Genomic DNA, 25,592 nt, shown 5'->3' on the forward strand with positions numbered 1-25,592 from the left:
TTATTTTGGCAAAAAATTCTCACCCTACAGGAAATGATGAAGATTAAGTATAAATCCTGCCAGGATCCCAGGTCAGAAGAAAGTCAACTTTGTAAATGGGTGGCCTGAGGCTGGGATGGGGGGGGCGGGTTGAAGGGGTGGGGGAAATTAAATGTCTATCCCAGTCAATTAGATCCTTTCACACAGGAACCCAAGGGAAAAAAACTCCAAATGAGCAACCTCGATACTAACTAGTCTATAGGACCTCTGCCTTAAAAAAAGGGAATTTTTTTTAAACTCCCTCAGCCAGTAGAGGAGTCTATTGCCAGGAATTGAGAACAAAGACTTTTTGGTGAACCCCTTGCTCCCATCTCTAGATGTAGTGTCTTTTTTTTATGGAGGCCCCTTTCTCATCTTTCTTTACTTTGGAAAACTCCTTACCAAGGAGTATTGAGTAAAATACTCAATGATTCACATAATCACAGGTTCAAAGGATGGGAGAGTGAAGAGATCTTGGCTATTCCTTAGTCCATTCCCTTCATTATACAGATGAAGATAAGCAAAGTGATTTGTTATGGATCTTTAGTGGCAAAATTCAAACTCCAAATCCCATCTTGGTGCTCTTTTGATCAAACTACCTCCCCTTCGTTTTATTTACTTTGGGGGGTGGCACCCAAATTATTTTTTAACCTTTTCTCCCTACATTAAAAAAGAGTGTGCTAATTCTTCCTCTTTCCAGTCCTTTATCCAGCTTCCCCCTACCCCCAGCTCTGGGGCTCTTTCTCTCTTTATTTCATGGCCCAATTGAATCCTGCTGAGGCAGGAGTTTCTTTGTTTCCCAAATAAATAAATAAGTAAAAAGCCCTAATCCCAGATTCAGAAGCATCCTGAAAAGAGTTTGAACAACAAAGTCAACTGATGGCATCAGCCCCCAGCCGGCCCCTGGGTACCCCGTGCCCCACCAGATAGTTCCTCGGGAACCTCCTGCTCTTACTGATAGACTGCTATCTATTCCCCCTTGACCTTAACATGACTGTGGCATCTGCCTGGTAACCATGGAACCAGTGGAAAAACTGAAGGCAGAGAAGAAAAATAAAAACAAATCTCTATTCTGCCCTCCCCCCCCCCCACTTCCAGCATCCACCCTCCCCCCACTGAACAATTGAAATTGGTTCATTCTGTGACCTGAATCGTAAACAACTAAAAATAGGCACTGCCATCCGCAGAGTGGCTTTCCAGGCCTGATAGATGACATTTTTAGAATGATTATTTTAATGCTTGTTATTAAAAGCAGAGGCACATTGCATTCCTTGAGGTGGCCAGAGCCTGGCAGACCCTCCTCTTTCTTCATCCCTGGCAAGTTTAATGGGGCAAGGCCTGGGCCCTAAGGTATAACAGGAAGGAGCCTGGCTAAAGGGATTTCTGTTGTCACTTGGAATCCGTGACACCTGAGTATGGATTAGGGGACCTTCCCAGACCTTCCCAGCCCCTTCCCAAGCTGGCTTAATAGGAAATATTTACATGTCTCTCCAGTAGATGCTCAGTATTGTGTGGGCTGATCTAAAGGCTTCTGTGGTGATTACAATGAAAACAGTGATCCCTCTGAGATTCTGCTAGGATCCCCTCAGGAAGTTTTTGAACCACTAGTTCATTAGGTATAATTTAATTAGCTAATAAAAGAACTGACACAGGACTAGAACTAGAACTAGAACTACTGGGTTCTCCATCTAAATGATTCATCCAAGGATTTGTCCCTCCTCATTCTTTCCCTGGCCAGGATAAGTTAACCCCTGAGACCTTTGATTATAAGAAGCTACTATCATGCAATCAGATATTTTCCGTGATGCTAGTGTAATTACAAGTTAGGGAAACAAAGGAAGTTGAAGGGTCCTGTCATTATTTGAACAAGGAGGTTTACAGGCAGGGGTTGGGTTCTTTCCTCAGCATAGCTCATGTACCCATGTCTCCTTGGAGATGGCACTCAATTATCATTTCTCTTCAGACATTTAGATAAACTGGAGTCTCAATTTTTGCTAAGATTTGTGAGGAACCAAGGTATAAGATTTAGTTACCAAAAGTTTTTGACTGTTTAGAGCTCTTATTACTAGATCTGTATGTTAACTAGCACTTCTGAATAAGGATAGCCCATGTTTATAATGCTGATTCCTACAAGAACTTTTCTTTTTTAAAGTGCTTACTGAATCAGCAAATAGTAAGTAAATTATGTTCAGGATAGTTTTACATTGTAGAGTGTTTTTTATATTTATAAATATATAATCTTCATTTTGGGGGAAACACACATTAAGAAACACTTTGAGAAAATAAGGAGAGCAAAAACAATGGTGACTGAATCCATGTCATAAGAGAATCCATTGAAAGGACTTTGGGTAAATCATTTCCTTCACCAAACATAATTTGCCTCATCTATAAAATAAAAGGGTTAGATTAGATGGTCTCAAGTGTTTTTTTTGGAGTTAGGGCTATAATTTTGTGATTGATAACCTGAAGCTGTTTATCCTGAAGAAGAAAAGATCAAGGAAGGCAGGATAACAATATTTAAATATCTGAAGGACTACCACAAAGAAGAGGGATTTTTTTTTTCTGTCTGATCTGAGAAGGCAAAACTAGGAAAAGTGAGTGGAAGATTTGGATTTGGATTTGGTAGAGGGCAAAGTATCCTATCCACTACATTTATCAGGAGAGAAGGTAAATTCCCCATCAAATGATGTGTTCAAGCCAAGACTGAACAACACTTGTCAGGAGTGGAGGAGATATCTGCTTAATTAGAAGTGCTTTGAAGTCTCTCTCATCTCTGAGGTTCTATGATTTGGTGATCCATACACAATATTCAATTAATGAGAATAAAATAAAGTTCTACTTGTGCTAGTTTCACAGTTTGAATTGGGTGCTACCCAACAAAGAACAAGATTTCACTCCTCACAGTTTTTGCTAAAGTTTATGGTCATATATTCAATCAGCTATTCAACAAGTATTTATTAAGTGTTTACTGTGTACCATTTAAGATTTTACCTGATAAAGATCTCCTTTCCAATGAAATTTTAAAGAATATTTTGCGTTATAGGACTCTACCTGTGTTTACTTCAAGAGAACACTGCCTAATTATCCTTGTCTGGTAACAGCATTTACTATATTAACTTTTCTTTATTATCCAGAGAATCCCTTCTGCCATGGAATTTTATAAGCTCTGGTGATTTCTACTAAGAAGGACTTGGAAAACAGGCCCCATAACTGACTAGCTCCATTGTGAAGCTGTCTCTTTCTCTCTCTGACTCTGCTTGTCTGACTGTCTGTCTGTCTGTCTCCTTCAAGGGACAATTAAAAGGCAGGAGGGCATAACCTGAAAGATTTTTAGTAGCACTTTTCTTCTCGTGTCCATATGTGGATTTATTCAGATATCTCAATTTCCACTGGAAATTCAATTCTCATCTCTGCTTTGGTCCTCAGCTAATCCAAGCCTCACAACCAATGACACCAGTTCCTTCCTTGTTCATCCATAGGACGTTCTCCTGGCACCCAAGGCAGCTGTTAATGGTCCCCCTGCTTCCTTTGGGAGTGTGATTTCTGGTTCTATTTATTTAAGCGTGACAGGAGTATATAAGCAGCCACCAGCTGCCTCTCCCCAATTTGGATGGTATGATCTTGTCTGGAAAAAAGTGTGAGTAGGGAATTGGAAAAGTCAGCTGCCCTCAAGCTAGGTCATCTCCAGGTGACTTACTGTTAGGTCTGTCAGCCTGGAAATTAAACCCATTTTTATATTTAATGTAATGTTTAGATTTTGCAGTATTTAGTAAGCACTAAAAACATCCTAGGTGTTTAGACAAAGATTAAAAAATGATACTTCTTGCCTTCTATGATTTTACAATCTACTTTTTCATAAAATGCCAGCCTCCCCCACCCACCCACTTCTGCTATTTGAAATGCCTTTTTCACTTGTCAAAAGAACTAGACCACTTCACCTACTATATTATATTGGACAAGCATCTTTGTATTTGTGTTTCATGCTCTGTGGAAAAGGACTACTTATATGCTGAAGAAATAAATGTATTTTGTTTTCTAGTCCTCTAAAAACCATTGCCTGGAATCTACAACTTCATTAGACCATTCTCACCCCACTGTGAATTTTCTGTTTTTCTCTTCATGTTTTTCCCCCCAACTCCATTACTTCTCCAGTTCATGTTGTCTCCTTCCCCAAAATCAAAAGAATTTTGGGTTTAAGTCAGTACCAGACATCCAAATGAGGCAAATGGTAAAGTCTTAGAGTGTTGAAGTTCAAAGGATCTTTAGAAATCATCTAATCTAACATACTTATTGTGCAGGAGGGGATACTGAAACTCAAATCTAATAAATTGGTAGAGACTTAGATCCATAAAACTTGCACAAAAGAGTGAGATGTTATAGACCATTAGCCTTGTGAGGATAGAGATTGTGTCATATTCATCTTTGTAGCATTTCTCTCTCAGCATCTAGTATAGTTACTTTTACATAGTGGGTGATCAATAACCATTCATTGAAGGAATTAGAAAATTGGTAAGAAATGACACAATGGGCAGAGTGCTGGCCATGAAGTTAGGTAACCTGAGCTCAAATGTGACCTCAGACAAATGTAAATACTAGTTGTGTGACTTTGGGCAAGTCACTTAACCCTGATTGCCTTGCATCAGGGCTTCTGCAGGCATCCTGATCGTTTCCAGCCTCTGGACCCAGAGGAGTTCAGAGAAGAAAGTGAGGCAGGAGATTTAACACAGCACCCCCTCACTCAAATCCAATTCACATACATATCATTTACCTGATGTCACAGTCTTCTTTGAGAATCAAGGATAGACAACATCATTGAAGGTATAATTGAAGGAATGACCTAGGCAGGAGATCTTGATGCTGATATTCACCTGGACATGCAGGTGAAATTAAAGGATTTGTCTGGGAGCTTTCATGAAGACATGCTTCTGCCTCCCATTCAATGTATAACAATTTATTGAATGTCTGCCATATACCAAGCCTTTTACTAGAGGTCACAAAAGAGGACTTCTAAATTTGTTCCCCCCACCCTCCATTTCCCATTAGGAAGAAACTTGAGAAAATTTACATGAACTGATTCAAAGTGAAATGAGCAAAACAAGAAGATTGTACATAGTAACAATAATTCTGTAATGATGATCAAATGTGAAAGACTTACTTATTCTGATCAATACAATGATGCAAGACAGTTCCAAAGAAAGAAAAATGCTCTTCACTTCCAGAGAAAACTGATGAATTCTGAGTATAAATTAAAACATCCTTTCTTCACTTTCTTTATTTTTCTTGCTTTTTTTCCCAACAAGGCTAATATGAAATTATATTTTACATGACTTCTTATGTATTTTTGATATTATTTTGTATTATATTGCTTCCTTTCTCAAGGTTGGGGGAAGGGCTGCAGAGAGGAGAGAATTTGGAACCCAAAATATTTTTTCAAAATAATATTAAGAGCAGGGCAGATAGGTGGTGCAGTGTATAGAGCACTGACCCTGGAGTCAGGAGGACCTGAGTTCAAATCTAGCATCAGACATTTAATAATTACCTAGCTGTGTGACCTTGGACAACCCCATAGCCTTGCTCCCCTCAAAAAGCAAAATAAAACAAAATGATGTTAAGTGACTAAGATGGAAATATGTTAAACTTTGTTGTCATGTATAACTGTATCAGATTACTTGCTGCCAAGGGGAGTGGGTAGGGAGACAGAAACACGTGGAACTCAATATCTTACCAAAAATGATTGTTGAAAGCTATCTTTTCATGTAAGTGAAAAAATAGAATAAATTATTTATTAATTTAAAATAATGCTAAAAATAACTAAAAAATTAAAGTTAAAATAAAAAGATGTCCCTACAGGTCTTAGGGCTTTCCTATTGATTTAGTTTGGTCATCAGTTCCTCCCAAGAATCAGTTCTCTTAACCACATACTGTGTTCTAGATATATTCTCAGAGAAACTCTTGATTCATATCCCAGCAATAGTGTACATTCCCCTACTTTACCTTCTTTGTGCTAGGAAACAAAGCAAACATCAAAATACTTGGATAACTAGTCAGACCCTGCCTGGGTGAGTATACCATACCCTTAGTAATCAGGCTCTTTGGAAGTCACATAATTATAGAACATTAGAATTGACTGGCCCTTACGGATCATCTCAGCCACCTCCCTCTGAGACCAGTGATATTAAAGTACTAAAAAGTTCCACAGGCAGTAAGTAAATAGCAGGGCTCCTTGGAATTTGAACCCTGGTTCTCTGACTTCAAACCTAGAATTCTTTCAAGTACACCAAATGGTCCTCCTTTGATGCTACTTGTCTTGACCAATAAAATGAGGTTCTTTAAAGTTCTTTTCAGTTCTGTCTGACATTTTGTGATTCTAATTTATGCTCCATTTGATGTCTTGAATAGAATGGGGGAAAAAGATAGTAAGGAAATGGAAAAAAACAGTGGGGAAAGGAGGAGTGCTGTGGAAAGAACTCTGGACTGGGAATCAGGTGTCCTGGCTAAGTCCCCTTTCCAATCTGGGCTTCAGTTTCTTCATCTGTAAAGTGACCTCATTAGCTATGTGTCCCTGGGCAAGTTTCCTAACTCTCTCTGCCTCAGTTTCCTCAGCTGTAAAATAAGTTGGAGAATGAAAAGGCAAGCCACTCCAGTATTTTTGCCAAGAAAACCCCAAATAAGAATACAGAGTCAAAAGAGACTGAACTGACTGAACAACAGCAACAACAAAAGTGAAGGGTTTCGATTAACCACATCTAGGTTTCCCTCCTAAGACTGTGGTCTAGGAAGAACAGATGACCTCTCAGGTCCCTTCTAGCCCTAAATCTATTATCCTATAATCCCAGAATTTTAAAGTTTGCAAAGTATTTTGCATACATTTTCATTTGATCTTTAGGAGGTAGATACTACAGGTTATATTCCCATTTTACAGATTAAAATAATCATCATTAAATAATAAAGATAAAAGCACTTATTATATGAGCTTTAGAGTCCTTTTCAATTGCAAAATAATTATAGTGTTTCTTTTATTTTACAGACATGAATCAGGTTTTTTTTGAAAATCAGTCTTTTAATTAGTTTCATAGGCTCATGGGTTGTGATTTTCAAAGGATTTTAGAGGCCATCTAGTTTAACACCCCTCTTTTTACAGTCGAGGAAACCAAGGCAGAGAATCTTCATAACTTTAAGCATCAGAGGCAGGATTTGAAACCATGTCTTCCAGACCCCAAATCCAGATACATCTTGCTGCCTCTGTTGAGATGTGCAGATTCTGAAAAGGATCATCATCAGCCTAGGTTGAGGGACCTCAGACCAGAAAGGGAAGGTATGAAAATGCCCCCCCTCCATGTGAATATGAAGAAATTTGGGGAGACAATGTAGAAAAATTAGAATTAGTCAGAATTAGTCAAACAATTGAGATAGGTAAAATATCAAGTGCTTGCTATATGACCAGGTCCTCTGAATTTACACAATGATCACAATTACATAAAGAAAAACAATGTTGAATCTGACTGATCACCAGTCATCAATCATGACTTTAGAGGACCCCATGGCAAGCACAGCTCCCTCTCTTTTGTAGGAAGGCTGTGAATTACCAGTCTGGAATGAGGCAGACATTGTCAACCATGACCAGAGGATGGTCTGTTTTGTTTAACTTTACTTTTTTTTTTTACAAGAGAAGGTTTTTACAAGAAGGGGAGAGATGTCATTAGGAAGTGATGGCAAAGTTTTAAAAAAGCATCAAACACATTTCTTTAAAAAAAAAAACAAAAAATAAAAAACAAATCTACAGTGTCTGCCCCTTTCACTTGCTTTTGAGTCTTGTCAGAAGGTTCAGTCTCTAAAAAGTCAGCCAGTGAGTGAAAACGAAACACTGGCCTGACTCATTTTAAAACTGGTTTTCTTTTTTTGGTAATAAGACCACCAAGGGCTTCAGGTTTCCAGAGTCATTGATCAGCAGACCTGGCAAGAGGGGTCTGTCAAGAGGCCAGCTCTAGCTTCCTAATCTTCAGCCCCAGTGACCCAATGTGAAGCAGTGATAAGGACCAAGTCTCTTAACACTCAGTGTAGGCTGGCCAGGACCAAGCTAACATTGATGATGTGCACACTCTTCTGATCCACGGTTGTTATTAACTTAAGGGGTTATTGGGCATGGTTATTTTCTGGGAGCCACAGGAGCACTCCCAGACTGATTCTGGGACCCTTGACTGGAGGAAGAGACCCACAAAAGGCCTTGGCAGCTACTCCTTTGCCTTGTCTGGAGGATGTACAGGATAAGACCCCAGAAACACAAAGTATGACCCATAGTTCATATAGAGCCACAAGGGGACCTTAAAGACCAATTAGTCCTTTCATTTGATAGATGAAGAAATTGAGTCCCATAGAAGTGGTAAAGAAGAGATGGAATTTGAATCCACATTTCTCAATTCCAAATTCATTTACATTTCTCAAACACTTTATGGTTTACAAAGTACTTTCCTTGCAACAATCACAGAAGATAGGCTGGGAAAATGGAAACTCAGAATGGTTGTCCAAAGGTTTGCATAGCTGATGAGCATCCAAGCCATAGCTCTGCTCCAAGTCCAGTGGCCTATGGCACCACATCTCATGAATAGTAAAAGACCATTAGGGCCATCTAGTCCAACCTCTACATTTTATGATGAAGACACAGATCTAGAAAGAAGAGTAACTTGTCCAGAGTCATACAAGGATGCTTCTCAGAATGTTAGCACTTGAAAGGAACCAGAGAGACCATCTAGCTCTTTTTCATTTTACTACTAAGACTGACATACTACTGCCCTTCCTCAGATGGCCAAGTCACTCAGTGGCAAAGTTTTAGAACCTGGATCCCCCAACTTGAAGTCTGTAGCTTTTTCTACTGACCTTTTAGAGACATACATTAACCCTGAGAGGTTAGAATCACTAAGGGAAGAATCACTAATATTCTGCACCCACTCTGCAACTCATTCTAAATATATAGGGTCTCTGTATCTTGGGTGCTTACAATCTAATGGTAGAGATAAGATACACAGACCCATAAAAATCACACATGAGATGAAAACCTATACTAATATATAGCTATTAACTTGCAGCTTATTATGTACATCCCATTAACTTGCTTATATAATTTTTTAAAATAGCAAAGTACTTTGTATACACTATTTTATTTGACCTTCACAATGACTCTATGAGATTATATATGGAAAAAAAAGTCCAGTCATTTAACTTCATCAGTATTTGGAACTCATGATGAAGAATTCCCTTTACCAATGCAAATTATGATTTATAAATCTTAGAGAGTTTCTGGAAACAATGAGATGAATTTTAGATTTAGATGATTTTTCCCATGATCACAAAGCCCAGGCTTATAAATTAGACCCAAATCCAGGTCTTCCTGACTCTAAAGTTGATTCTCCATCTACTATTCCCTGATTCTTCTCAAAGTATCTAGGACAGTTATTATCATCTCTATTTGTACAAATGAGAAAACTGAAGTTCAGAGAAATAAACTGGTTTGTCCAAGGTCACATAGTAAATGTCAGAGGAAGTAGTCACACCTAGGTCTTTCTGAGCTGTGTGTTTGAGACTTGGGCAAGAATGATCCTGGCTAATCTGGAAGGGCTCCCTGGAGGATGTGGAATTTGAAAGGAAGACTGAATTTCATTCAGCAAGTACTTACTTTGTGTCTACTCTGTACAAGGCTGCATGGATGCTAGGGGCTAATTCTGAAATCATACCCAAGTGTCTTGATAGCAGCACTAATATTCCTTGCCAGTAGGTTGCCAGATTCAAACATTGTTTATTTTCTGTATTCCAGAACCAAGGGACAGTAGAGAAATAGGGAATTATAAGAAATAATCTAGAATTGTGTGACAAAGAGGTCTGGGGATAAATAAATATGCCTCCTTGAGCTTCCCTTCTGAAAGAACCTGGACACACACACACACACGCACACACACACACACCACATGCACAGACATATCCACATATAGTTTTTTAAAGCAGAGGCAAGTTGAGGTAAGGTATGTGGGCTGGGAGAGGTGCTTGATACAGACCCTCATGAGGATGGGTTGAGTGAGGAAACCACAGCTAAAATAGAAGTTGTGGCAAACTTTCTGAAAGCAAGAAAAATAATCAGTGTGTGACTACAGGTTGAACAGACAGGCCCTCTCTGTGTCTCAGCTGCCTGGAGGACTGTGGCTGATTTCACAACTGAGGTTTCCTCCAGACTGACATTTCTCGGGGTGGATGGTCAGAGCCCACGGGGAGGTTAGGCAGCTCTGGGAGGGCTGTGGAATCACCAGCTGCAGTTTTGAATAACTGTTTTGCGGTGGCGACTCCAGCAAGATGAACTGCCAGCTGATTTGTTTTTCCTTTGAGTAGAGGGGTGCTTTGGACACGAGGAGATACGTGGGGGGGGGGTGAAACTGCTTCTTCTCTGGTAATTTGATAAGTTCCGAAGCTATTTTTTTCCTCCATATTTTTCTTTCATTTGGATCACCTCCTCTCCTAAGAGGAACTACCCTCTGGGTCACAGACTAAGAGATGAAAGGGTTGAATGAGGGGAGTGGTCTTAGACATCATCTAGGGAGTCCCTTGTTTTACCAAAGAAGAAAGAGAAGGCCCTAGAAGGTTGTCGACTGACCCACAACGTAGGAAGCAATAGCAAAGATTCAAACCTAGCTCTTGGGACTCCAGATCTAGGACCAAGGCTGATTTCCAAAATGCTAGAGACCTAGCGACAGCCTCCTCTGATTTACAGTGAGAAGCTGGGCGACCCGCCCGAGGTCTCATCGCTAGTGCTGGCGGCTCGGACCCAGGTCCCCTGCCCGCCGCCCCGGGGTCTCTCGCTGCAGCAGCTCCTCCAGTCCGGTGCTGCAAGTGCAGGGAGACGCCTGACGGCGAGCTCAGCCGGGAGGAACCCCCCGACACCGCTCCGCTCCCACGCTCTGGGAGCCCTCCCCGCCCCGCATCGGGGGCTGTGCCGGGGGGCCCCGACGTGGGCTGTCCCGCAGCCGCCTTGGCCCTGGGCTGCAGCCGCTCGGCCAGTCCCCCGAGGCCGAACCAAGCCCGGACTAGCAGGTCCGGGGCGGCCGGGGCCTCGAGGGGCCCTCGGCGGGCCGTGAGGGAGGGGGTGGGCGCTGCCCGTGTCTGTGGGAACCCTCCGCAGGTTAATGAGGGAGGAGCGGAGTGCTGGGGGGCCCCCAGCGGCAGGAAGGGAGGGCTGGATGCTGGGGGGCCTTCAACAGGCAGTGGGGGGTGCTGTGTGTAGGGACCCTCAGGGGACTGTAAGGGAGGGGGGCTGGGGGGCCCTCAGCAGCCAGTGAGGGGGGTGGGGCTGTGTGTGGGGGCCCTCAGCAGGTAAGAAGGGAGGGGGGCTGGGGGCCCTCAGCAGCCAGTGAGGGGGGTGGGGCTGTGTGTGGGGGCCCTCAGCAGGTAAGAAGGGAGGGGGGCTGGGGGCCCTCAGCGCAGTCAGGCAAGGGAAGTGGGCGCCGATGGGGGAGATAGGAAGCGTTCCCGGAGGACTGGCAGCTTTTTATAGGTTTCTGAAGCGCCAGAGCAGCAGGGCTGCTCTCCTCCCGAGTGGCCCCCGGGCCCCGGCCCCCGGCCCCCAGCCCGCCTTCCTCCAGCGCCAGCAGCGGGTGTCGCGGGGAGGGCGCTCAAGGCCCAAGGTGCTTCAGGCCTGAGAAATGTACCCCGGGCACCGCGGCCCCCGGGCACCGCGGCCCCCGGGCATCGCGGCCCCCGCAGGGCCCGGAGCCGGTGTGGGGGAGGGGCGGGAAGCAAGGGGGAGGAAGCGCTGAGAGGAGCCGGGGGAGAATGGGGGTGCCCCGCCGGCTCCAGCACCCCTCGGCACCTCAGTATGCTCTCCTGGGAAACGGGGAATTAAACTAGAATCAGAGAACCGGAGCCAGAAGGGACCCTAGGGGACACTGAGGTCCGGAGACGGCACCTGCCCCAACTGGAGCCAAGTCTCGCACTCCAGCCCCCCACACACTGCCGTGGCCCCTCAGGCCCGACTCCTGATGTCCTGGAAGTGATGAAGGGAGATGGAGGGGAGTGGGGGGCCGGGACCCGGGTGGTTGTCTGCCCTAGAGCCCCCTGCCCAGGCCCAGATGGCAGCCGCCTTCCCTCCACCATGCCAGTCATCATGCCACACCCTCTTCTTCCAGTTGTGCTGTATGTACAGTCCTCTGTTGGGCTTGATTATTTCTGTGTCTGAATAGTTAGTACAGTGACTGACATGGAGTAAATGATAAATAAATGAATGCTCCGAGTTGGTGTCCACCTGTTGATCCCCCAGGTACTATCATCAGAACAAGATCTGGAGGGTGGGGTGTGTGTGTGTGTGTGTGTGTGTGTGTGTGTGTGTGTGTGTGTGTGCGTGTGTGTGTGTTTGTGTGTGTGTTGGAGGTGGGATGTTGCACAGCTAGCTAGGTGGACAGAACCCTGGGCTTGGAATCAGAAAGACTCCCTTTCCTTAGATCAGCTCTATCCTCAAACACTTACTGACCATGTGACCTTGGGCAAGTCAAGGTTGGCCTCAGTTTCCTCATCTGTAAAATGAGCTGGAGAAGGAAATGGCCAACCACTCCAGTGTCTCTGCCAAGAAAGTCCCTCATGGAGTCATGGAGTCAGACACAATTAAACAATGACTACAACAACAAGGAAGACAGAGTAAGGGAAGGCTTCCTGGCAGTCTATCTACTGTCTTATCTTTAAACTTTAATATTGGAAGGACTTGGGTCCGTGAGCCTGCCCTCCCAAGTCATGACGATTATTTGCTGAGGGTCCACCATGCTCAGACCCCCGTTTTAGGGGCTGGGGCCCTGGATGATTTTTTATTGTGCTTTAAAAAGCTGCTGGAAAAACAGGATCCATTTAAATGAACAAACATTTAGTAAGTGAGCATGTAGAAGGTCCTCTTTTAGGCTCTGGGCACTGTACTAGATCAAATGCCAAGGTGGTTGGTCCCGGATGGGTGAATCAGACATTCCTTTCAGCTCAGAGCCAGTAAAAATAGCTTCTTACAGGCAATAGGTACTACTCCATAGCACCATGTATGCTTGTGGTCTAGGCCTATCATGGGCCTTGGGTCAAACTATCTCAGTGAGTGAATCAGAAAGGGTTAAGGCACCCCCATCCCCTAACCCTCAGGCATCACTCCCACTCCACCCCCTCATCTTCAGGCACCCCACCCCCAAGTCTCAGGCACCCCAGACCCCACCCCTCATCCTCAGGCATTCCCCCCATCCCCTAACCTTCAGGCACCCTCCTACCCCACCCTCTCATCTTAAGGTACCCCCATCTTCTAACCTTCAGGCAGCCCCCCCTCATCCACAGGTAACCCCCATCCCCTAATCCTCTGGCACCCTCCACTCCCTAACTCTCAGGTACCCCTCACCCCCCTCACCCCCAGGGGCCCTCAAGAAAGGTGATTGTAACTTGGCTCCACCTTATCACTGCCACTGAAGTTGGAGCAGCTTGTCAGCCTGATGACTAAAATAGTTGGGGTCGGGTCTGGTCTCCAGTCTGCAGCACACCCTTAGCAGGACATTAGTGCTATCTGGGCTGACGTGCAACTGAGATTGTCTGTTCTTGCTGAGAGACTTTCTGCCCTCTTCCCTAGATGCCAGCCTGTCCTCCTCCCATCAGCTCAAAGGAGTCACGTCCTTCTTTCCCTGAATACTGAGCAGAGTTTTGGCAGTAACTCTTCAAGACAAGCCAACAAACATTTGTTAAGAACTTATTTATGCGCCAGGCTATATTTTGGGATACAAAGCCCCTGTCCTCAAGGATCTTACATATTAAGGGAGGAGACAATTTGCAAATAACTGAACAAATAAGATATACACAGGATAAATTGAAGATTATCTCAAATAATCTCCTTCCCCAATCTAAATTATTCTTCTTCTTTTACTCTTTCTCTTCCTTCTCCCTTATAACATTTATTTAGGACTTTAAAGTTTATGAAGGACTTTATTCCCAATGACCATGTGTTTTAGGGGTCCTAAGCATCATTATCCCCATTTTACACAGGATGAAACTGAAGCTCCAAGAACTAATGGGACTTGCCTATTGTCTCACAGCTGGTGTCATTTTTAGCACGTGAACCCAGATCCCTTGATTCTAGGACTCCTTAGAACAAAGTCATAACTTTCTTTTGGCATCTCCAGTTCTACAATAAACTGACTCAGCCCAGTAGAATCTGGCAGGGACTATAAAGTCTACCCAGCCTGCCCCAGACTCTTTCTCTCTTTTTGCTCTTTTCTTCAGACAACACTCTGGTTTATTCCTCCAGTCAATCCAAGGTCCGTTGGGTGAGTAAGGATAAAATAATCCATAGCACCAAGGATGTCAGAATGAGCAGGGACCTCATAGACCATCTAGGCCATCACCCTCATGTTAAAGAGGTAGAAATGGAATGATTTTCCCAAGTTTGATCTTGAACCCAGGTCTCCCATTTCCCAATCTAAAACTCTTTCCATTCAGCATAATAATAGTTAACATTTTCCTCGTGCCTACTATAATAGTATTGTGGTAAGCGCTTTACAAATATCTCCCTTGATCCTCATAACAACCTTGGGAGGTCATTATTGGCATTTTACAGATGGAGAAATTGAGGAAGACAAAGGGGGAATAAATGACTTGCCCAGAGTCACACAACCAACTAGTGTCTGAGACCACATTTGAACTTCCTGACTCCAGTCCTGACTGTCTATCCATAGTCTTATCTACAATCAGGTGATAAAGGCTGATGATAACCTGTTTGCCCTTGTAGATAACTGTCTTCCCAAATAATCAGTGTTCAGTACTAATCTGTTGACAGATTTGCATCTTAAATGTACATTTCTTCAGACAACCAGACAACCCTCTTTCCCTCTCATGCTCCAATCAGAGTCTGGTATCAGTAAACCAATTTCCTCTACTGTGGTGGGTGTGATGATGAAGATGAAGGCAGATGGGTGGGGTGGGGTTGGAGGAGGGGGGGATATTCCTGGGCTGCTTTTGACTGCTCAGAAAAGGCCTTGCCCCCCCACCCCACCTTTGGGGCAGGCCAGTCAGACTCACAGCAGAGCCTGAGTTCTGTTTGCTTTGTTTTCCAGAAGGCTGTATCGTATTCACTCTCCATCCTAAGGAGCAGCAGGGCCAATGCCTCCCTGCATCTGTGCCTGTCCTCGTGATCTCCCTAACAACATAAACAGTGCCTCACAGAGCTGACCCCGTGGTCCTGCCAGCCCTGGATCTGATGGTACATTCTGAGGAATGATTTGTGAGGAGTTGTGGGGTTTCCCCCCTAATTGTTTGAGTCTACTGTTACTGATAGCCTAACCTTAACCCTGAGCACCCTCTTTTCCTTACCAACTTATCCTGAATCTGCCATCCTAGAAGTATTCTGGAGATCTGAATAGGAGGCAAAGCCCTGCTTTGTGGTCTGGGGCAACTCAGATTTATAAGATTCAGCAGTCATTTATTAAGGAAGTACAAATTCTAGGCAAGGCATTACTAGGCATTGGGGAAACATAGGTGAGCATAAAAAAATCTGAGGGAAGATGGATGAATTTAGGTGGGGGGGGAAGGCTGAATTGGGGAGAGGGTCTCAGGGATCATTAGGGGAGCTAGACTCTAAATTGGGTCCTGAAGGAAGGGGAAAAACTTCAGTAGATAGAAATTGAAGGAAGGGGTGGGTGGATGGGAGGGAGAGAGCCCATTCTAGGGAAAAAACAGAGGCACAGAGATTGGAAAAGATGGGGTGATAAAGAAGGAACTGAGAGGAGTCTAGTTAGCCTAGAGTGCAGAATTTACAAATCTCAAAGTCAAAAGGGATCCAAGAGATTATTAGTCCAATTGAAATCTGACCATCATTGACATATTGAAGTAGTTTGATGTAGTTGGTAAGACACCAGGCTTAAAGTCAGGAAGAGCTGGGTTCAAATCTTACTTCAGACACTAGCTGCGTGACCCGGGCAAATCACTAATGTCTTTAGATCTCAGTTGCCTCCTTTTTAATATGCTGGACTTAAGGGCTTCTTAGGTTCCATCCTAAATCTAAGGTTCTGTGACGAGCTCTTCAAGGATGGGTTCCATTCTTTCTACTTTTGGAAGGCTTTAGTCATTATGTACTGATGAAGGAAATGGCAAATCACTCCAGTATCCTTGCCAAGAAAGCCCCTTACATCACAAAGGATCAGACACAACTGAACAATTACAACTCCATATGAATTTCTTTTTTTTGGCAGAGTTATATGACATCCTTGGACCTCAGTTTGTTCATCTGTAGAATGGAGGGATTAGGTAAATAATCCCTTGAGATTCCTTTCAGCTATATTTATGAATCTGTTAATGTAACCCCCCCCCCTTTTGAAAAGTTGTTATTTTTGACAATACTTGGGGTATCAATTGACGTGTTTATTTTCTCTTTACTTTTATCTATTTAAAAAATCCCTTTCATTAAAATGAATGACATTTTGCAGTGTTTAAGCACTTGTGTGTTCATCCTTTAATTTGATTCTCACAAGAACCAGGGGTAGAAGGCAGGAGAGGTGTTTGCATACATTTTATATAAGAACCTCAGAGAAAGGAAGGAACTGGCTTAAGTGAACCCATGGAATGTAGGCTTCTGGCATCTTCCTTCAAGGTTGGAAGGTGACCCCTATTTCTGGTACCTCAAATCTGGATCATGAGTCTGGGGGTTCCACTCCTCCCATTCTTTCATGGTTTTATAAGCTAATCTCAGAAATACAACTGAATTCAATGCTCCTGAAGAATCCTAGGTTCCTGGGTATTCCATCTGAGGATGGCAAAGCTCCTCTACCTCCCACCCCTTCATTTTATGGGGAAAGAGGAAGGTCCAGGGGGGATTAAGGGATTTGCCCTAGGATTTGTAGCTAAGTGTAGGAGCCAGGATTTAAGCCTCCATCCTCTGGTGTTAGAGCAAGAACTCTGAAATAATTTGTGTGTGTGTGTGTGTGTGTGTGTGTGTTGGGACCCCTTTGGAAGACTGAGAAATCCCTTGAGCCTTTTTTCAGAAGTGTTTTTAAATAATCGAAGGAAATGTTTAATTTCAATTAGAGGTTAGTGAAAATAAAGATGCCATTCCCCTCCCCCCATCCAAGTTCATGGACCCCATTGAAATCTATTCACCAATCCCCTTGGGAATCCACAGAACTCCACCTGCTTTAGGCCATCTTTTTTGCTCAGGAACCGAAGCTGCCCCTCTACCCTCCTTCATTTAACCCCTTTGTGGGAGTGCCATAGTGGGGTGGGCTCTCCATTCAGTTGGCCAAGGAGCTCAGTGGGGTGAGTTAGCCATAAGCTCTAGTATTGATTTTTCTGTGGGGGTGCAGTTGCCATAGCAACATGGTCTCTTTTTCTGGGTTAGTAAATGAATCTGTGGAACTCTACATGGGGTAGTGGTCCCCTGATTTATATAGAAGAAACATACAACACCAGCCCACCCTTTGTCAGGGCACCCCCCACTGGTTTAGGACTCCTGTGAAGAAGAAAAATTCTGGGGCTCTCCACCCTGTTCTCCCCCTCCAAGGACTGAAATTCTGGCTCTCTTTCTCTCTGGGCCTGCTGGGGCTCTGGGCTTTCACTCCTGCTTGCGAAAACCTCACCATGTGAACGCATTCCTGCCCTATAACTTCACCTTTAATCTGGGCTGGAGCAATGCTATTTTTATTATGTGCGACAAGAACAGGGGGAGTGGTGGCAGCGGCGGTGGGGGTGCTCAGGGGGTGGGGGAAAGGAATGAGAGGAGAGAAGGGAAAGGAAGGTGTGGGGTGATCAACGCCTGCAGCTGTTGTGATAACCACTCCCAAATCCAGGCGATATTTCCCAGTGGAATGTGATTCTGTTTCTGGGAATAGCCCTCTAGAATCTGGAAGGGATCTGGAGACCGTCACTGGGTCCCAACTATGAGGAACTTATTGATTGGTCTTCCAATGTCCTTGGGGAAAGTGTAAAAAGAGTCATTGCTCTGAGCTCCCCAGCCCTATAGTTAGCCACAAGCTAATCATTTCAGAGTGAACTTAGGTCACTGATTATCAGAGTCAATGATAATCTTTTCAGATCTGGCAATTAATAAGTGTATGTTGAACTGAAATTATTAAAACAATCAACAAAGGAGAGGGCAGAGAATAAACAGAGAGGTAAATGGAAATGCTGACACTATCAGAAGACATTTCACCTCCCCTCCACCTCCCCATCTCTCTCTGTTTTACCAATGAGAACATCTGTTAAACTTCTCACTGTCACTCAGACAGTGTTTCTTAGGGACAAGAGGTTAACATAAATCCCTCACTATCAATAGTCTTGGAGATAAGCTTTCTGACTGATGGGTAAGGGGAGGTGGGGGTGGGGGAGGTGTGTTTAGATGAAGGCTCAATAGTACTAAATGACTAGTTCTCTAATCTCCCAGTGGAGGTTGTGGTGGGGAGGGGAAGTGGAATCCCTTGGATCTTTACTCCTCTATATTTATGTATTTGGCACATCAATCAATCAACGAGTATTTGTTATGAAGTAGCTTAGTGGAAAATAGAGCTCTGGAAGATGAAGTTCAAAGCCAGTCTCAGACATTTACTAGATGTGTGACTTTGGGCAATTTACTTCATTACTCCCTGACTCAGTTTCCTCATCTGTAAAAGGGCGGGGTAATAATATCATCTTACTCTCAGGGTTGTGTGAGTATTAAATATATATCACCTATGTAAAATACTTTGTAAACTCTAGGATACTATATAAATGCTAGTTATTATTATTATTAGTTATTACCTTTTCCAAGGGCAGTTAAGTGGGTGCAGTGGATAGAGTACTGGATCTGGACTCAAGAAGACCTGAGTTCAAATTTGACCTCAGACATTTACTAACTGTATGAATTTAGGCAAGTCACTTGAAGTTTTGCCATCTGAAAAATGAGCTGGAGAAGAAAATGGCACCATTCCAGTATCTTTGGCAAGAAAACCCCAAATGGGGTCACAAAGAGTCAGATTTGGGCAAACAGCAACAAAATTTACCATTTTCAGGATGTCTTCCAAGTGTCCTCTTCTGTCCCACCCTCCCCCAAAGTTGATACCTTCCTGCTGAGATTATTTTCTATCTAATCTGAGAAAATCGTATCTATATATAATATATATGTTTATATTTATGCATATGAATTGTCTCCCTCATTAGAACATCCAGTGCTTAACATGGTGGTATAAAAAGGTGTTTAATAAATGATTGATTATTTCTGTGATTGGGCCTTAATGTGCAAAATATTCCATTAATACTAATTTCATTTTTATCAGGATCAAATAAGATCTTGAAAGTGCCATAAAACAGTTTATAAAAATGAGTTATGATTATTGTTATTATTTTCTCTCCTAAAGTCCTGTTCTGATGTGTCTTTGGGGTCTAGAGATGATTTTTGGTCCTGGAAGTTTATGGGACTTCTCCTAGGTCCCCAAGATGGAAGGTCTTGAATCTTAGCCTCCTAAGTTGAAAACCTACTCACCAGGCTGGATCTTGGGTGAGGAATTTTTCAAGCATAACAGTTTCTAAGATCATTAACAGATCCAGGAGGGCTGTGATCTCCATTGGTGGATGAAATGCTGATGAAGTCACAGATCCCAGAAAAATTGAAATATGTTCTATTATGTAAACTTGTAGAACAAACAACTTGGTCATTTTGAATGATAAATCAACACAGCTAAACTCCTAGGGGAAAAATGTCTACCCTCTTCCCATCCATTTTTGCTTTTCTTCCCTTACTCATCTAAGCCCTTTCCAATCTGGCTTCTGACTTCTGAAACTGCTCTCCAAAGTTGACAGTGATTTTTTAATAGCCAGATGCGATGGCCTTTTCCCAATCTTTTGATCTCTCTGCAGTATGAGGAACTGTTTAATTAATTACTTTCTCCTAGATACACTAATCTAATCTGAGTTTTTATGATATTGCTCTCTCTCCATCCTCCTTTTACCTGTGCAGCAACTCCTGTTTATTCTCCTTTTCTGGATCATTATCCATATCTCACCTCCATTCCCATCCCCTAGGGGGTGGATATATTCCCAGGCTCAGTCATGGACCTTGTTAACACCCCACCTCCATCCTTATTAGTTCTAATTTTTCATCTCCATGCTTCCACATCTTTTCCACTAATCCCAATCTTTCTCCTGAGCTCCAACCCTACATCACCAATTGTCTACTGCACATTTTGAACTGGATGTCTCATAAATAGCTCAAACTCAACATGTGTAGAGTCCAACTCCCCATCTTTCCTTTCTGATATCCTTTATTGCTTTGGAGAGTATTCCATCCTTCCTGTCATTCAGATTCATAACCTTGGTATCTCATCATCTCACACCACCCATCCAATCTTTTACTAGTTTTAATTGATCCCTACTCAACATCTCTTACCCCCACCCCCTTCTCCTTATTCGAACTAGCTGCTCCTCTAGTTTAAGTCTTCCATGACCTCTTTCCTAGACTATTACAATAGCTTCTCTGAGTCATCATCAGTCATCTTGACATGTTTTGCCACTGGACTCTGATAACTCTGGAGGAGAGAGTGAGGCAGACTTAGAACAGTTCTGCCTCACTTAAATCTAATTCCACACAAACCAAGACATCACCTACATGATGTCATTGGTGCTCTTCGAGGATGAAGGAGGATCAGCAGCCTCTAATCATTCTCTTTGATTCAAGTCTCTCCTGAATCCACTTCATTCATCACACACATATACCTAAATCACTGGTCTAGACTATTCCTCCATTTCTTAGTATTCACCATTGATTCCCTTTTTCCTTTGAGATCCAATACAAAACTCTCTGTTTAGAAAGTCTTCACAACTTAATCCCAAACTTAGTTTCCATGATTATTATGCATTACTCCCCTCAATGCACTCTACAATCTAACCACTATTTATATGTAAATGGTGACTAGAAAAGGCCATATTACTGGGGCATTGGGTGATAATAGTACCATTTGAGAACTGTAGATCTAGATCTGGAAAGGATCTCAGAGGACAATCCCCCCCCCCCCCCCCATTTTAGTGATAAGGAAACAGACCTAGGGAGATTAAAAGATGTGTTCAAGGTCACATTGAACCAAGATCCTTTGACTGAAGACCAGCTAGAGTTTCCTTTCTCTCACCCCATTCATGAGACTTTGTTCTGTAGTCAAATTTGTGTCTTCTCATTTTTCACTTATTTGGGGTGAGTCCAATTGTGCTTTATTATCTTTCTGCCTGTAAAAATGGAGTCCTGTCCAATCCCACCAACACCATCACCACTTTCACTCTTCATAATGAGGGACTGTTGGCATTTCTGCTAACATCCAGAGTTTCTGTCTGAAAATAGTCAAGGCCATAGATAGGAAAATTCTGAGTCCAAACACACAGCATGAGCCAGGAAATAACAGATGAAAATATAGGGAGAGGTCACTGTATGGGACTCCTAATGCTTCAAGCTGAATGACCAAAGCTCTGGGGACTTGGGTCTTCACACTGGAGCCATCTGGGGTCAACTGCCTTTACTCTTCCCTTTGCTTTTGGGAGACCAAGAGTTTAGGAAGTATGGACAGAATGAAGAACATTGTTGGAGAGTTGCATTTCCCAGGGTTCTAGAAAACAAAGGAAATGAATCTTTCAAGCCAGAGAACAGAAAATGAAGGAGCCAAGATGATGATAAACACTGGGAAGTCATCACCATTTGTTTCATGGGGGAAAGGGGTCAGTAGTCAGTATGGATAGGGTATGACCTAGCCCTCTGCTGAACTCCTGGTCAAAATTCTTTTGCTACTTAATTCAACTTTAGAAAGCATTTACTAAAATTGTTATCATATATATTATATTATTGCATATTATTAAACATTTATGCCTTTCATGGCTATGACATTACCCAATTTATCTTGGATTAGTCATTTCATTTGGGGGTTGAACTCCATTTATTCTCATTTGTATAATGGAGCTAATAATGTTTACTTTACCTGCACCATGGACCTACAAAGAAAATCTGGTACCCTCTGTCTTTAAAACTTCTCCCCAGCAAGCCAGGTATCACTGGTATTTCCTTTGCTATTACTTTTCCTTAGGAATTTCAAAACTCCATTGCTCCTTAATTGCATCACACTGATCCCTTTGGTGAATTGAAGAATATTTTCTATGAAGCACTCCAATGGGCTTTTAATGGGAATGTAGGTAAGTCCTTCCTTCTTTCATGAGAGATGCTTGGCTTGCATGTGCAAGATTGAATCTGCTTCTGCATTTAAAAGGAAATGTGCAGACTTCAAGGGAGGAAGGGATGGGGATGTTGAGTAGCATTGGAAACCTGAAGATCTTTGTATTCATGTCACCTCCACAGAAATCCATGAATGGGGGTTTATCCCGACCCAGAGATGCTGGGACAGTAACAAAGCCACAGTGGATAAGGAGCAATCTTTAAATCTTGCCTTTTTTAGAGTTAGAGAGTTTGAAACATTAAATAAAAACAAAACTGTATGTGCCAGAAACTAAGTACTTTACAAATATCATTACATTTTATCCTCCCAGTAACTGTAGGAAATAGGCACTATTATTATTCCTATTTTACAGTTGAGGAAACTGAGGCAAACAAAGATTTATGTGACTTGTCCAGGGACACATAGCTGGTAACCATCTGAAGTCACATTTGAACTCAGGACTTCCTGATTCCAGTTCCAGATTTCTCTACCAATTATGGCTTTTTAAAGATCTTTAAGGTTTACAAAGTGTTTTGCAATTGTGATCTTATCCATTCATTGCATTTAGCCTGTAAAATAAATCCCCGCAGGTATCTTTTGCCCCATTTTACAGATGAAGAAACTGAGACTGACTTTGGTTTTAGTTAGTGCCACAAATACTTGAGGACCCAGGTACTCCTGACTCCAAGGCTGGTGCTTTATCCACTATGCCACCTAGCCGCCCACCTGTGAGTGTCTTATCAAGTTGAACAAAACTGTTCTATATTTGATGTCTTATTAAGCTTTTTTTTTTTTTGAGAGAAAAAAGAGGCAGATAATAACTTTTTCAAATTTTCCCTGGGGGAGGGAGGATATGGTATAGACATTTTGAGTCTCCCCTTTCATTGTACTTGCTTTGGTCCTAGGTGTTCCTCATTTGGGGTATTTTGAGTCAGAGCCATCATTCAATTTAGATGTGGTTATATAGATTGTTAAAAGAAAGTGAAGAAAAGTCACAGAAATGTAGTCTGCTGAAATGTGAGTTGTTATTACTAATATAATTATAGTTGAAGCAACAACTTTCCATTGCCACTGTTCCATGGAACTTTGTCTCTGGAGGATGACAGGAGACACAACAGTGAGAAGGAATTAGAAGAAAGACTTTAAAAAAAAAAGAGAAGTGCAGAAATGTTTTTCATCATTCTGTCCAGAGGGATAGATCTTTTAGAGATTTAATGTCTAATTTTAATCTCTAATTTTAGCAATTAGAGATCCTCTGGGTACACAGGCCTTAGTGAGTAGGCAGTGACTCTCATTCTGTGGACTCCGGAGGCCTTTAAAATGAACCAACCCTTGAGCTCTGTTGAAACTGGGAGAAAGCCCCAAGAGATTGCTTACTCTCAAGTAAAACCCTCTGCCAGAGAATTCTTTCCCAATTATCCTATTTTCTGTTGCAGCGTGTCTTCAAATACTGCAGAGCCCCTGCCAGGAAACCATCACTGTCAAATGACTGGCACAGAACAAGACCTGAATATTTGCAGCAAACGCCCAAGTCTTCTTTCTGTCCCTCCTCTTCTTGTACCCAGGAAATGACCCATGGTGCTGGCTAGGGAGGGCTGCTTGTCTTCCTAAACCAATTTTTGCTTAAAATAATACAAGTTCTCCCCCTGAGCAAAATATACTATGGCTGGCTGCCAACTTCTAGGATACATTTGCATAACAAATGAGACTCATTCCTCACTTTTAAGGGGAGGCAGGAGTACCAGAACCTGCTGCAGCTGCTGTTTGTTGTGATGACACAAGGATGACAATCTTGGGAACTGATCTGTGGCAAACTCCCCACTCTTGCTGCTTGGCTCAAGGGGCTGATGGGCAGATCACAGATCTTGGAGGACTTTCTACACTGCCAGCTTGGGTGAGATTTACTTTGTTCTTCCAATTCCAATTCCAGCAGTCCATTCTCCTTGCCTGGTGCAAGCAGTTTGACTTTTGGGATGATAGGTGAGTGGTGGCCCTTACTTTTGAGACCTTGTTCAATCCTAGCAAGTTGAAACACTAATCAAAACTACCCTTTCATCCCATCTCACTGCTTACTGGTTTCAGAGTCTGCCTTCCCATTCCCTGTACAGGAAATTTTATATGGAGTGTATGGGGTGCTCAGGGAGGACCAGATGTCCTTTGATGTCCATCTGTTTCCTATCTCTCTGTGTGACCCCAAGGAACCATAGCAGCAGCCACATTGATAAAAATAGCATTGGCAGATGAGCTCAACCAGTTTAAGGGTAACCAATAAGCCTCAAGCCCAACAGGAGTTAGGGGGCATCTATCCTAAGCATATGATAACTTCCCCCAGCAGAATGAGCAGATGAGAACAGTTTGTTTCAATGGCCACGAAGGTGTTTGAAGCAGGTACTTAGAACTTGGTCAGACATCAAAGATGCCAAGGTCAACCATCATATCTTGAGTCCTCACTGGTTGTCTTGACTTTTGTCTTGCCACTAGACTTGGATAACTCTGAAAGAGGGAGTGAGATAGATAACTTTGAGTGATTCTGCCTCACTTAAATCTAACTCATAAGTGAGTCAAGACATCACCCTAGTGAGTACAAGGAGATAGAATTGGAATTCAGAGACTCCGGTTCAAATCTTAGTTCTACTGCATATTAACCATGTTTGTTAAATTCTGGGTGCCTCAGTTTCTTCATTTATATAATGAAGCTAATTTGCATTACTTATCTTTTAGGGTTCCTATGAGGAAATATTTCTTAAATATTTAAGTGCTTTATAAATGTGAATTGTTACAACCAACTCTGGGTTTTTTTTTGCAAAGCCTGAGGATATTTCCAATTATCTCTAGAGTTATGACATTCTCCCTAAATGCTCAGAACAAAATTTACTTTAATTTGAAAAATTTTAGATCATAGTGCATTGTCAAATTGACTCATGGCATTCCTGCGTCCCAACAGAGCTTCCCTTCCTCATGGGCACTCTGCTCCCTGAAGTCCTGACAGGAGAAATCCTTTTGTTAAGGGAAGATCTCAGAAAATTCCCTGCGAACTCTCAAGTCTTTTGTGCCTTAATTTTCCTGGGGGTTCAATTAGACTCCCCTCTCCTTGCAGTGGTCGGCTCAGTTTGAGTTTCAGGCCCAGCTTTGGACCTGCTGCAGTAATTGTGTCTGGCCTTTCTCAATGCAATGAGAGGTAAGTTGTGTTTCCCAGAAAGCATTTGGCTCCCTGGGCTGGGGGTGCTCTTTACTGTAAACACAAGGTCTCTTACTATGACTGTTTCAAGAATATACAATTAGGTTAGAGTTTGTTGTTGGTTTTTTTTTTGTTTGCTTGCTTTCAATAATTACACTTAGGTAATGTTGCATGATGGAAAAAGCATGATCTTAGTGTCAGAA

At 42.7% G+C, this 25,592-nt stretch overlaps 1 protein-coding gene and 2 long non-coding RNA genes across 4 annotated transcripts in view; 2 read left to right on the forward strand and 1 right to left on the reverse strand.

The window, feature by feature from the left end:
• RBM38 (RNA binding motif protein 38) overlaps positions 1 to 25,592 on the forward strand; it is a 130,213-nt gene that overhangs the window by 37,955 nt on the left and 66,666 nt on the right. Inside the window, exon 4 of one of the 2 annotated variants that reach the window (XM_074210326.1) lies at positions 15,117 to 15,664. The exons of the other annotated variant lie outside the window; for it this stretch is intronic. Within the exon in view, the coding sequence (XP_074066427.1) occupies positions 15,117 to 15,147 (31 nt within the window). The 3' untranslated portion in view covers positions 15,148 to 15,664. Of the gene's footprint in view, positions 1 to 15,116; positions 15,665 to 25,592 lie in introns of those variants that run through there. 2 annotated transcript variants of the gene reach the window in all.
• LOC141504923 (uncharacterized) overlaps positions 17,783 to 25,592 on the forward strand; it is a 37,272-nt gene continuing 29,462 nt past the window's right edge. Inside the window, exons 1-3 of the long non-coding RNA XR_012473501.1 lie at positions 17,783 to 22,191; positions 22,802 to 22,939; positions 23,648 to 24,191. This is a non-coding gene — a long non-coding RNA (uncharacterized LOC141504923). The remainder of the gene's footprint in view (positions 22,192 to 22,801; positions 22,940 to 23,647; positions 24,192 to 25,592) is intronic.
• LOC141504924 (uncharacterized) overlaps positions 21,035 to 25,592 on the reverse strand; it is a 52,588-nt gene continuing 48,030 nt past the window's right edge. The window contains exon 6 of the long non-coding RNA XR_012473502.1: positions 21,035 to 24,704. This is a non-coding gene — a long non-coding RNA (uncharacterized LOC141504924). The remainder of the gene's footprint in view (positions 24,705 to 25,592) is intronic.

This window comes from Macrotis lagotis, chromosome 1 (genome assembly GCF_037893015.1).
Source record: "Macrotis lagotis isolate mMagLag1 chromosome 1, bilby.v1.9.chrom.fasta, whole genome shotgun sequence".
NCBI lineage: Eukaryota > Metazoa > Chordata > Mammalia > Peramelemorphia > Peramelidae > Macrotis > Macrotis lagotis.